This window comes from Eretmochelys imbricata, chromosome 9 (assembly GCF_965152235.1).
Source record: "Eretmochelys imbricata isolate rEreImb1 chromosome 9, rEreImb1.hap1, whole genome shotgun sequence".
NCBI classification, from domain to species: Eukaryota; Metazoa; Chordata; order Testudines; family Cheloniidae; genus Eretmochelys; species Eretmochelys imbricata.
This window is the reverse complement of record NC_135580.1, coordinates 9,812,677-9,826,993: the sequence shown is the minus strand read 5'-3', so window position 1 is coordinate 9,826,993 and position 14,317 is coordinate 9,812,677. Positions and strand designations below refer to the sequence as shown.

Sequence of the window (14,317 nt, the reverse complement as noted above, 5' to 3'; positions counted from 1 at the left end):
AGTTTGGCAGCATCTGCATTAGTGCCACTGCGTTCTGCAGGAGTACCTCTTGCTGGGAAACCCCAACTCTGGTATCAACTGCATTAGACCATCAGCTAAACTTTGCAATAAAATCCATTAACTGTTGTGTAATTTTTAATGGTGGTAACAACTTAATGACTATCTAGCTGCTTTTTGTGTGTGTGCATGTGTGTCTTTAGAGGTGTAGTTATAGTCAGAAAAGTAAATTTGCAAAAACGGGACCTTACTATTTCATGGGTTTTCTCCTGCATACATTCATACATATACTCACCTCTTTCAACAGTTGCAATCTAAGGTTCAGATTTTGCCACTCTTTAAGAGCAAGTTCTTGGGACTAGTCTGAGATCATGAAATCAGTGGGAGTTACTATGGAGTAAGGAACTAAACATGAGTAAAAGGGTGACCATTTTTTTTCATTTTTTTTCTTATTTTAGTTAGCTGTATTATCATTAAAGCGGTGCGGTATGGGATTGTTTTCAGGTTTGTACATCACTATGTTTGTTAAATAAATTCCAATTACAGAATGTTTTTACTGTGGATCTCAAAGCAAAGAAAATAACCCGGTTTAACTTTCAGATCTCACGTTGAGTTGGTAGGGATGACAACTAGAAAAAGTGTTGTTGTTTTTAAAACTAAGCAAATTTTGTATGGAAGCTATTGAGAGAATAAGTGGAACTCCACATTTCCATTGTAAACTCACTTTTCTCAGTACAACTGCATCTTACACGTGGCTGAATTAATTCCTGTGTACTTGCATCTTTTAAAAACAACTTAGCTCCCAATAACTGAGACTCTATGTGATACAGCAAAGTAAAACTAGTTTTAGGTCAGGACAAGGAAATAGATTATATGCAGTAATCACAAATTTTTAAAAATGGAGCTGTAGGGCTTTCATCACCTGCTGTCTTTCACCTTTAAATTCTAAAATATTTCACTGGGAGAAGAAATAAGCAAGCTTAAAGTACATTTTCTTAACTTGGTATGCAAGGGATAATAATTGTCCTGGTAACTCTGAAAATGAGTCAACAGATTGTCTCCATCTTTTTAAACCGAGATAATAGTTTACTTTGGAAATCATAAATACTAGTATCATCAAAATAATCATTCCCCAAAGACCAATTATTTTCTGCATGTAGTTAATTGTTTAGACGTCATGTAAGATCTGATAAACTTCTGCATGAGAGAAATAGCTGAAAAATAATATACACTGTTTCTAAAAGCTGTCTTAAAATGTAAATGTTAAGGTATTGTAATCGGGAACTACTGTATAAGAAACTCTTAGTTTTATTGCATTTTGAAAGCCTATTTAATTAAAAACTTAGCAAAATATGTAGTATGGCTTTATACTGGGCTTTCATAGTGGGACAAGCATGACTCCCCCCCCCCCCCCAGGTGTACTCTGCATGTGTATAACTTTTTGCCATGTTCCAGGATTTTCTGCCTGATACTACAATGAAATCATAATTCTGTGTTTGGCTTCTGTCAAATGACATGGAAGTAATTGCTTTGAGCTTTTGCATTTATAACTCTATGTGGGATCACATAGGAAGAAATGGCTACTGTGGGGGGACAATCCCAGTCAAAATATACATCTTTTGGTAAACAGCAGAAATTACAATATTAATGGGGTGTCAGGAGAGTCTAAGGACAGCTGGAGAAGTATGCCCCAAGTATTTCCAGGGTTTTTTTCGCCCATTATGAAAGTTAAGGGACACTTTTTAAACATGGCAACGGTGAAAAATAAATGATGTTGGTGCCGGGAACAATCTTGCAAGTGTCCATTTCATGTGTGTTCTGTGTATAAAGTATATTCCAGTAAATAACAGAATGTCTTTTAAAATCCTGTCCTGTATCTTTCTCTTAGAAAAATACTGTTACTTACTGACTTGTATGTTCCATCCCTTCTCTGTCCACTTATAGATGTACTCCAACAGAGTTGCTTTAAGTGATGAGTTCATTGCACTGCAGCCATTATCCAGGGCAAGGAATCAGCTGAGCAGAATTAGGTAGAGTAGGAGGGACAATTCCTCATCAACTCTTATGCATGTTGAAGGTCAACTAACCAGCATTGAGAGAAATGGGAAGAGGCATGAATATTAACGTGGGATGAGAGGCAGTATCTATAGTGGAGATTCATTCTATTTGGCATCTTTCTTGGCTTTGCTCGGTGTTTTTTCAGGCCAATTGCTTCTCATAAGTAGCATGTACTAGACAGTCTTATAGGAGAAAATCCCTAGCATGATGCTCAATTTGGAGAATACAGTTCTAGTCTTTCTTGCATCCATTTTTAAAATAACCACAGTTTCTAGCATGGTTCCAGTGCTCTTGCTTTGTGTAGTCAAAATTAACAGTGCTTTCTGCATGTTGGATAAATACAGCTTCATAAGACCACAACAGAAAGGTCTTTGTATTTTAGGCAGCAGTTTCTTGCCAGTTGTTTGCCCGTTTTAATTTGCTTTCGCTTGTGCCATAAGAGCATAGAACATGTCTTTTGCTTGGGTGTAAATATACATTTGTGCATCAACTAAGACTCTTGCTTTAGTTTAATGCATCTATCAAGTGAATGTTTATTTTCAATGTATTATGGATGTCTGTGTCTCTTAAGATATTTGGGTGTAAATTGTATGAAATATTCAAAAAGACTGAAGTTTGCCTGTCTGTTGTCTAGGTAAAGTACTAAGATGCTGGAACTTTTATAATGCACTCAGTCTCAGAGAGTGCAATGCTATAGGACTGCAATTTGACATTTTGAAAGAATAAAACATGCACAAAAATAAATGTTTTAGCTTGCAATAAAGATTAAGGGCCAAACCTTCATCCCAGCCTTATACAACTTTTGCAGCAACAAAAAATTAAAAACAGTTTTGTTCATATAGTATTTGATTGTCTAAGTCTGGGATGGTGCCTGTAAATCAGGACTAGGACATCCATGTGACCTACATTGATGGAATGGATGTACATCCTTCAAAATAGGGGGAAAAAGAGAGTAAAGTGACTTATGCCAAGGTAATGAATGCTATATTTTAAACAAAGAATTGCCACAGTTAACACTTAAAAGCCTGAGAAATCTCAGTTGCAGACTCTGTGGTTCGTCTGCCCGGGTGAGTGACATCACCACAAAGAGAAATTTCAAATAACAATTCCATTCTTTCCTGTTATTACCATGTGATGGTACTTGTAATACGACTCACTCTAGCAGGAATACCAGGAAGTCTGCAACTCAGATTTCTGAATATCATAGGGAGTTAATCTTGTTGAAATTCAGTACAAAATTAACTTCTGAAGGAAGGTAAGTTGGCACTTTCTAGCTTTTTTTTTTTTTTTTTTTTTTTTTTAAACAGAGTTTTTGTTTAGGAATGTCCCTGTGTTTTGAATGTGGTGGCAAAAGTTCAAAGTAAGTTAGTATATATGGTCCATATGAGTAGCGCAGGCATCAGCAGGTCTTAAGAGTTCTTCTATGTGGCTTCTCTCCTATAGACTTCACCCTGTACATGAAAGTTGTGTGTAGTGGGGACATTCTAGTTGGGTGGCAAATTAAGATTTTGTACAGCAGAAGAGGAATCTAAGGGACAGGAATGACTTTATCCACACGGAATGCTAATGCGTGAAGTTTTAAATCTAGGAATTAAATGTTAACACTTTTTATTAATGTGGATAAAGCTCTGTCCTTCCATGACTCTGTCCCCACCCTCCTCAAACAATTTTGCTGTTGCCCCTTGTTTTCTCCCCTATCTCCATGCACTTCTACCTTTCCTAAAGCCCTCCATTGCAAGACTACAAGAGTATGCCTCTGTAGCCTCAGGTTTTAATGACCTGAACTGCTACTGTTTTTCTGACTCCTGTCTGATCCTTGTTTTCCTATTCACCATTATGTCTGCCTCTGGTCAGTAGCTGCTGCAGCAAAGCCTGGGGCCAGGAGCAGGTCAATTTCTATTAAATTTGTATTGTACATATTGTTGTATATATGTTGTAATTCCACTGGTAAACCAGCCTTTTCCTCACCCTTCAGTGCCCCGCCACACACACACTAAGGGTCACCACGGCATCTCTTCTTAGCATGACAAACTTAGATTGTATGCTCTTTGGTGGCAGGGACGATCTTTTTGTTTTTTGTTTGTACGAGGCCTACCACAGTTGGGCCCTGATCCATGACTGGGGCCCCTGTGGGCTGCCACAATACAAATAACAAAAATTATTTGGTGTTTGTAGACCATCATTTTGGAGGTACAACTGAGCAAAAAGCTTAGGAAAATGTTTTTGTTTTGTTTTTTTTTTTAAAAAGTGGCATTTCAAAAGTCTCCCTGGCAAACTTCAAAATGCCTTTTTTCTAAATTTTGCAAAACTTTCTAGAAAAACTAACCAAGGATGAGATGTGGCATTTGAAATTTCAGGGGAATCAGTCTCTTGTTGGGGTGACTAGGAGAAGGTAAAAATGGGGCTCATAATGGGAACCTACTTTAAAGCTTCATTGTGGTGTTGCAATAACCATCTCATAATCTATTTTAGCTATTTACATAGCATAGATTATATTGGTATCTAGGGCCTGGCTTCAGCGAAGCACTGCTTAAGCATTTGCTTAACTTTAAGCACATACTTAAATCCATTTCTTTTTAGCAGAGCACATAAGCATATGCTTCAATGAGATATAAGTGCTTTGTTGAACTAAAACCTGCAGGTGTCATTTGGCATACAGAAGACCCAACAAAATGGGAAAAGAATTGGAAAGACCCTTTGGACAAAAGCGCTAGTTTTAGACCTTTATTTGGGGGAGGAAGGGGTCAGAATTGAAAATTACTCATCTACATTCTTTGTAAGCCTTTAATTTGTTGACAAACTATACCCTGTGGTAACGCTGATGTGCATCAATAAATAATTTGTGATTTGTATAACTTTGATAACTTGAGAAAGTGATAATCTCTTCCTGCATAAGCAAATGTGCACTGTTCTATCAAGAACAAGTCAGTAGATTAAAGATTGGTTTAAAGATTACTGTTTTGAATTAAACTGATTGTGGTGTTTTATAAGATTTGTTGCTTTTCTGTCCTTCTAGATGGAAGAGGATAAGGGTTCAGTCAGCTCAGCATATGACTTTGCTGAAAGCAGGCACAGAGGGGAGGACAATAGGCAACTGCTAGCTGATCCATCTAGCCAGCAGGACAGTGCTTGCATTCACTAGGTAGTACTCCCACTGTACCCTTATGTATAGTCAGTCTTGGAATCATCTTTGAAATTCCCATACTTGTGATATTTACAAGGAAACTTACATGATGGCATGTTTTTTGTTTGGGCTTAACGGATTGAATCACTAATTGTAATACATAGTATTTAATTTTTTTCTTGATTCATTCCATTAAAGTTATCCATTCCCCTGGAAAACATTTGCATTACAATGATTTAAGATCCTTAGCCCTAAACCATACCTTTTGAAAACTTCTTTGCAACCCGGAGATTAGTGTTCTCAGTTTTTTCTCTGCATATGTCAATCTTTAAGCAATGGCTCTTCCTGCCAGTTGCAGCCCAGTCAGGGATACACTTAGGATTGCCAGAGACTTTTTTGTTTTAAAACTATCTGTGCTCAGTACTGTCCACCTCACAGCATTCTGCATTGTTGTCTTACCTGTTTTTGTCAGGTCTTAGTTTGGTGTCACACCCAACTATGATCAAATTTTGCACAGATATAAAATTGGAGAGGAAGGCTAGAGGAGATATAGGCAGTGAGGGGACATTCTGTATTAAAGTTAAAATCCTTATTCAGGAAAGGGATATAAAGAGAATGGATCCTAAACCAGGCAGCCAGTGCCATCATATTGAGTTTCTTTTACTATTGTCTCCTTTACACTCTCCTAATATTACTTTTGATCTTACTAAGAGCTAGTTGGTATAGCTGACATAAGGAAGGTGTGGATTTGGGATTGCAGAGAGATCTCTGATGTTCACAGTTTACTCTGGAAGTACTACTTATAATGCTTCCACTCAGTTTTTAGTCTTTAAAGTGGGAGGTCTGTGGATTTAAAATAGCAAATATTAATTCTTCGCATTTATCTACATACCGGATTTTGGAAGGTCACTATTTTCAAATAGGGGGTATTAACCCTTTTAAGTCATGGTAAAACATTGACTCCTTATTAAGCCACTATTGTATTGCACAGAAACTGAAGGCAAAATTGATTTTAAGCTCATTAGAAATCAAATATTTTCATCTTAAGTAGATTTTTTTTATTTTATTTTTGCCTGTTTTTCAAAAATCCCCCCTTTCCATTGCAGTCATTGCTTTTTTATAGGTATTATAGGCAGTTCAGAAATACGGGTGCATTATACATTAAAGATTGCACAGACAGAGCATAGGATTCTGGCATTGAGGGAGACCAAGATAGTTTTATGCACCTTTTATACAACTCTTCCTACCAAATTCTGGTGCCAACTGTTTCATCCCACAGGTGCAAATTTGTGCAGCCGCTTGGCTACTCCCTCTTTGTGTCAGCTTGTAACATTCTCCAGTGATACCCAGCCATTATGCCAGGTAGGGATCATTAGAGCGCAATTGCACCCTGACTACTTCCCCAACATGCACCCTCTGCCAGGGGCTAAGGAGGCCATAGCTCTGCACCACCTGGATATTCCCTCAGCTGATTGGTGAAGTCAACTTTATGGCCCCAGAATACCGCAGAGGCCAGATTCTGCTTCATACAGTATATATTAAGGGAAGAATCAATTCTGTATATAAAGATCAAGATTATAGAATGTGAAGTTGGCTTGCCACTGACCCAAAATTAGGGGTTGTATGAATCTATTGCTAATAAAAGACCTGTTTCCGGAGAGACTGAGACAAAAATATAGGTACCTATGCCTCCATGAGTGTAGTGAGAAAATGGACATGTATCATGCATGAATAAGTAATAATGGAGCTCTTTCATGTGTGATCAGATAGTATATAATGTTTTCCAATAATTTCTATGAGAGAGACAATTTGCCGTTAATTTTGAGCCAATTATAAGTAGAAATCTCAGCTCTTAATCTCTTTCATGAGACTTTTTAAAGCCCCTCTCCTGTGATTTACTGAAGCACCTTCTGAGAGGTTCTCTGTCCTCAACTCCTGCTAACTTCTGTTAATTTCTATATCTAAAATGAGCAACATAAATTTGTAAATATTTGAATGTCCTTTTTGAAATTTTTGGAGCCTCAGAATAACCGATACGTATCGTCCAGTCAGGAGATACACTTCTGTATATTATTCATCTCATTGCATTGCATCTGTGATGTTAAGTGACTAATACAGTTAATGTGTTCTTCCCCCCTCACTGAATTTGTATAACTGCTTAACAAATAGTTTAATTTGGGTTATGTAGGTAGCTTCCCCCATCACCACCCTCAATAGATTTGTATACCCTTTTAGAAGGGAGAGGTAAGCTGAAATGCATTCAAAATACTCTCGCTCCAGTTTTTCTGCAGTGCTAAATATTTGGAATTTTATGTGTGCTGCAGTGGAAAAATACTCAGATGAAATGTAGTATGAAGGAATTTGTTAATAGGTGATTTGTAATAAAAACATCTTCCTAAACTCTCAGAGTAACCTCTTTCAGTTTATTTTAGTCTGTTTTACGCATACTAATAAACCTTGTTGTGTTCATTCATAGTTATACTAACGTTCAGCTTTTCCTTATTCTTACGTGAATATGATTGATGTTAATTCTATGTTTAAATTCAGATAAAAATCTGTAGACAACCTTTCCCCTCCAAAAGTGAGAGGTTAATTCAACTCTGTATCACAAGCTTTAATAATGGCATTCCCAAATTCCAATCCATGTACTGGATTTTGTAAAGGGAGGTTTATCTGGCATCATAAATGGTAACCTGGGATAAAATTTCAGAGTTATGTAAATAAGACAAGAAGGGTAGGTAGAAAAATTTACTCCTGACATTTTTGTTCATGATTTAATGTTAGCCTAAAATAGTAAGTCTATTGCGAGTCATGGAACCTGACTTCCTTCAGAAAACTGCGTTCTGCAGTTCTTTTTGAATTGTTAAAACTGTTACTTTTAGGCAGGTTGCCACATCCCCAGTCTCACTTATTCTAAACCCTTTTTTTAATTATTATTGGGGAGGGGGAAGATATTTTGAATGGGGACAGATCTTGAGCTAGTGTAAATTGTCATAGTTCCATTGATGTCAATGTGGCTATGACAGTTTCTACTAACTGATGATCTGCCCCTATAAGCGTATTACAGGTAGAGCATTATAGCAGATGATTTGCCAGCCAGGTTACAACAGTAGTGGGAACTGGACATATTTTTATTTGCTGGGTGCTTGTGTGGGGTCAATGTTAAACAATTGCCATTTGTTCAATAAGCCATTTATTTGTTCAAACCTTGGCCACACCGAAGAGCATCTAGATCTCCATCTGTACGTTTCACATGGAGAAAGCAATCTTTCTAATCTAAGGTATCATTATGATTTTCCTATAAAATAGAAACATATTCTATTAACACTATTGAAATTTAAAATCTAGCCTTATTTAAGCATTGCCTGTGATAGCAGGACACTTTTGTCACAAGAATCCACAAATACTAATTCTTCTCTCTTTTTTCACTCCAGCTTACTGAGACAGGTTCAGGTATCAACTGCTTGGACTCCATGTGCTGCTTCTCAGATGGGGAAACAGCATGCGCATCTGTTAGAAGAATGTTGGAACGACTAATGGGAAGATGTAGTCCAACCCGGGTCAGCAGGTGTGGAATTTCTCTCAATAGCCTTTGCTGCAGACGATTCTCCTATAAACTGGAACCTGATGAGCCTGCAGCTATTGATGTCTAGCAAACCAGTTGCAGGTTTTGCATAATTAAACAGGAAATGTTATTCTTTATAGGCTTTTTTGATCCTAAAAGATCCATTTCTTGCTTACTGGGAGTGCTTTCATTAGAAAAAGGAAGAAAACGGTTTTTCAAGAAACGGAACTCTCTTCAAACTTTTTGTTTGGTCTTTCTAGTATGAGATCTTGTGTTGTGTGTATATGGTATTTTCTCTGGGTTTGTACATCCTTCTGTTTAGTAGAACAAACCTCACTGTGCTGATTGTTTTCCTGATCCAGCTTTTTGCCTTCACAAATCAAGTGTTATTTGTAAAGTCAAAAGGCTTTTCCTTTGATACTTAATGTATGTCCTCCAAATAGTCCTAGATTAGCTTGAGTTACTTCTAAAGATATACAAAATGGTCGTATTTCCCCCAGACAATAACTCCATCATTAAAAGGAAAGTCTTTAGACTTGTCATCCATTGGTGGTTACTAAAATTAAATATTTTTTTGTAATATAACTTTTATACTCTATTTCTAGAAACCAGCTAATTTACAAAACAAAGCCTTCAAGTTGACTTAGTTTTAAGGATTTTTCTGTTTGTATCAAAAATGTCAGCAAAATCATGGGTGCCATTTAAAAATATGTGCTAAAGATCTTCTTGAATTACATACACTAAAACACACATTGGTGGAAGAAAAACATAAGAATTATCAGAAATATTTGTAACAAGTAATGCTGACATCTTGCAAAAAACATAGCCGTGAAAGAAATTTAGAAAGTGATTTTGAGATCTACTGAAGTGAACACTTTCACATCTCCCCATTTCAAAAAACTCAGAGAACTAAGTAACAAATATGGAGGTATTTGGGGGTAAAAATAAAAAACCTTTTGTACATCATAGTCGTCTTTTGCTGAATGATATCATAGTCCTCCATTATTCAAAAGCCAAACCTGGAAAAAAATTGCACTTCTCACATTTACATGGGGTTTCCTTTAATATGTGAACAGCTGTCTCTTTTCAAGTTAAAGGATGTGATATCATTCATACAAAATAAAATCTTCTATGGGGAATTTATACTGACATGCATTGTCAGTTATGATTTTACCTTTAGGTGTTGACTTGGTATGTGGTACATTTTCAGTTTTAAAATTCTTGTGTTAACACAGTGTCTGTGATTCTAATCATCTTCTTTATTCTGGCTTGCTTATGAAATTTTGTTAGTTATTTCCATAAATCTAGGGTATAATTATGCAAAAATATCTTGTGTATAAGAAGGAACTGTTTATGATCAAGTAAATTTTTTTAAATCAAAACTCTTGCTGTATAGTAAGCAGGCATGATGTGTAAAATAAACAGTTGAATAGAATTTTTAAACTACAAGATGAGCATTTAATTGGTATAAAATCAACATTTCTGTAGTGGTTCCTTTAGGTATATTTTCACTTACTGTTATCTTCTGTAACAAATGAAAACTATGTGTTGCAAATTAGAAACTTTTATTTTCCGTGCTGCTTTCTTTGTTCTGATGTCACCTAATAAGTGATACGTTTTTTGGCCAAAAACCGTTTTATTGTGCAGGATCTCATAAAGGTAGGTATAATTATTTTTTCATTCTGCTAGGCATCTAGATTTTTTTACAATTTCCTCCCTCCTCCTTCAGTGAGATCTATTAATAATACAAATAAAATATCATATTTGACAGAATATAAAGCACTTTTTCAATATTGTGCTATTTCTCAGGTTACTTGTCTGTTAACGCTTGTCATCTTTTTTTTCCTAACGACTGTACCGTCTAACTGAATAATTTTAGGGCCTGAAAGAGAGTTGTTAAAGCATTAGAATGAACATGGCTTCAAACAAATGACTATGCAAAACAATCTAGGTGCTAGTCAAAGGGCTTTAGGAGTTCGATGGTTGCTGCAGCTCCAGGGTTTATATTGAAGTGGCTCTTCACAGCTCTTTCAGTTTCACCTTATGACCGTAACTGAAAAAGAATCTGCTTGCTTTATTTATTACCTGTTTGTCTTCTGAGTGACTCCAGCTCCTTCCCTTCAGCATGTCTATTTAAAATCTAGTCTAAAAGTGGTTGGAGGATGTATTTATGTTCTTCCCCTCACTTCCCTTGCAGTACGTGAAAGTTGCTGAATACTTTTGTTGAACATACTAATTATGTAAGTCACATAAAACAGTTCTACCAGCTGTGAAATACTGAAGGTACAGTTAAGTACTTTTAATCCCAAAATATATTTACTGCTCAGTATTAAGCTTAGATGAGGCTTGGGTACAAATGCAATTTAGATTTTACTAAATAGCTATTGTCTTTTAGAAGATGCATGCAATCTCGAATGTAATAACTATTGTGTAATGTTACTGGTGGTGTGAACCAACTGTTCTATTCCATCCCAGAGGTAGCTGAATATCATTGATGAATTAAGTGATACCTGTATATATGTAGCTTGTAAAAGTGCTTTGTAGTGCTTTGTAATGAAAAGCACTTTTCCAATTCTGTTGATATAGATAGCTTGTGTTTATATACAATATGTGCACCTAATATTCTGTCAAATATGATAATGGGATATGAAATTAGACATGCTATTAGAATGGGAGCCATTTCTTTTGATCTCAAGGTGTACAAATGCTTGGAGTAGAGGGCAACTGGCATAAAGTACTGCAGTTTTTTATTGTTTTTTAAAATATAATCAAAATACATTTTTCATTGTTTCATTCATTTAAAATAAAATTGAAAGATTGCATGTTTCTTGCAAATCAGTAAAATGCATTTCTGTCTGTCTCTCTTCCATTAAACTGTCTGTCTACTCATCAGCCAATAGAATATTAAAAATTCTGGATCACACATAAGTTCTTATGGTAGAACCCATTACTGAATGATCTGGACCTGTCATTAGCCAATACACTTGTCAAGGTACATGTGTGTACTATTTTGGAGAAACAGCAGATTTCTGACAGAGGTGGGCTTTGGAGCATAAATTGTTTCCACTTTATGGCCCTCTTCCTTCTTACCCTTTATTTTCAACTTTTAATCTAATATGTTGACTTTAACAATCCTGCCAAAGCAGTGGCCTATATATAGGATTTATTCATCTAGGAAAATAACTTACTCTTAGGTGAAAAACATTGGTAGATCAAAAGGCAATGATAGTTTGGATATTTTTTTCACTTGTCATACATTTTAGTTTAAATCTAGTACAGCCAATGGTAAAATATATCTTAATGGCTATAGTTAAACTATTAGATGAAATTGGTTCCAAGTTAAGTTGCTCACAGCATCAGTATTAAAATATTTAAATAAAACACCAATATATTAGCATACTGCAATTAGCTATTTGTGTACTGAGAGGATTTGTTAGAATAATCTTACTATGCCAAAAATAAAATGTAGTATTCACTCTGCCTGATTTACATATATAATATTGAAGTTACCTCAAAAAGCCTAGAAGCCCCATATAATTTAAATTTATAGCAGATTAAATATCTTTTTAGTCATGGTATAGTGAATTTTTAAAATAGTCTGTTCAGAAAATTCAAGAAATAGTTGCTACAGCATATTTTTGAGGGTTTGAATGAATTGCGGGTGTCAGGATGGAATTAACGGACTACAGTTTTAAAGAAAGGAATAATTTGCTTTATGCTCTTAGACCTTTTCTCCTCTCACCTAAAATTATAGGTTCCTAGTCAGCCAAACTTTTCTTTTATTGTTACTGTAGATCATGGAGCTCATCGGATCCCTACTATACCAACGACAGAAGCATCTTGACTCTCTCCACAATGGACTCACCCACTTGTTAACAAGAGCATTTGTTAGTGCCTGGTGGAAGCCATATGGTGCTTACATATTTATAATAGGTTATGCATGAGTTCAGTGCTGTATCCTCTGTCCTAGAAAATGTGCTAGCACAACAAAAACATCTAAATACAAACCTCGTGGTCTGTCTTGTAGCATAGCAAAACATACATGTGAAGGATAATCTCTTCCACTACATTTTTCTAATCTTATAACCAAATATTTGTATGCTTTTTCTCTGCCCATTTCCTCTTCGTGCTAACAGGTTGGAATCCTGTGTTTGACATTTTATTTGAAATCTCAAGGTGAGGCAATGACCAAATGTTTCTGTTCCCAAGTAATTGATTTGAAGGTATGAACTTATTTTGAAGTCTGATTTTGTAAATTAAGCTGATTTTCCCCCCCCCCCCCCCCTTGGGGGGAAAAAAATTTTTTTATTCTAAATTTGTATTGAAGCTTCTTGTTATGCTAACTTCTTAGTTTACAAATAAACAAAACTCTTGTTTTTTCCCTGGGCAAGTCAATTAATTAATATATCACTTCAAAAAAACCTGAGCTGGTGGATTAGCTGTTAAGAGATGGAAATACCATCCGCATATCTGTACTGGTGTACAAATGGCAATATACTAGTAAAATATGACATAGCCCTTTTCAAAGTGGTGACAAAAGCATAGCATTGTGCACCCTTCAGGTATAATAAGAATCTCATGTTCTTTACAGGTAATATTTAAGAGCCAGTCATCCTCGTCCATAACCATTACATCCTACATGTTTTAATAACTATTATTGATCCTGACATGGAAAAATAGGTGGAAAACATGTTGAATGGATTGTACAGTTGTCTCACTAGCATACATATTGAAAATTTAAAGGGTTTAATCCTTTTAACATTGTTGCGGGATTGCATGTTTTATTTTTAATATATTTATATTTGTTCATACTGTACTTTGAAGATTTAATTAAGCATTATCTTCATATATCTGAAGGATCTGACACATTGATGGCAATGGTTTGATATACAATTATCTCAATAAAAACAAAGTGCACAGATGCTACTTTGGACAGAATTATAAATTTTGCAGCTACATTTTCTGCTATAAATGTGTCTGAGTTCTTGGGTTGGGTAGGAATTTTTGTGAATACGTGTGTGTGTGTGTGTGTGTGAGAGAGAGAGAGAGAGAGAGAGAGAGAGAGAGACTAGCAGTAGGACTGAATCTACTGGCAGAGAGATACAAAGAAGAAAGATGCAGGGTATCCATCAGTGAGATACACGGGATACTTCTCAATAGGATGTTGCTAGAAACCTGGTGCCCTGGGCCCCAGCACTGAAGCCAGGAGCGGCACAGGGCTGAAGCTCGCAAACCTCCCCCCAGAACCCAGGAGCAGTGGCAGGGCTGAAGCTGGGAGCCCCTGTGCACTCTCCCCTCCCCCCCACCCCGGGCTTAACCTGGGAGCTGCACTGGGAGCCCCTCGTGCCCATACACAGCCTTTAACTATCCCCCTGCCTGCACCCTGAGCTATCCCCTGCCCAAACACAGCCCCTAGCTACCCCCTCCCTGCCCCCTAAGTGATTTTCAAACTTTTGAACTGAGTCCCCCCTTTGAGTTATATTTTTTGTTTCCGTCCCCCCACAGCCCAGACAGGCTGGGTGGCCTCCTGAGGGAGTTGGGGGTGGAGGTGGCACAGGACCATGCTGTGCGGA

General features: G+C 36.6%; 1 protein-coding gene across 3 annotated transcripts in view; it reads left to right on the top strand.

Annotated features, from left to right (window-relative positions):
* The window catches only part of ATP11B (ATPase phospholipid transporting 11B (putative)), a 115,597-nt gene extending 101,908 nt beyond the window's left edge, over positions 1-13,689 (top strand). Inside the window, exons 29-30 of one of the 3 annotated variants that reach the window (XM_077825773.1) lie at positions 8,614-8,747; positions 12,539-13,689. In XM_077825773.1, coding sequence (XP_077681899.1) covers positions 8,614-8,747; positions 12,539-12,620 — 216 coding nt within the window. In that variant the 3' untranslated portion in view covers positions 12,621-13,689. Of the gene's footprint in view, positions 1-5,071; positions 5,198-8,613 lie in introns of all 3 variants that reach the window. The other 2 variants (XM_077825774.1, XM_077825772.1) reach the window with 2 other exon arrangements.
* The last annotated feature ends 628 nt before the right edge of the window (positions 13,690-14,317 follow it).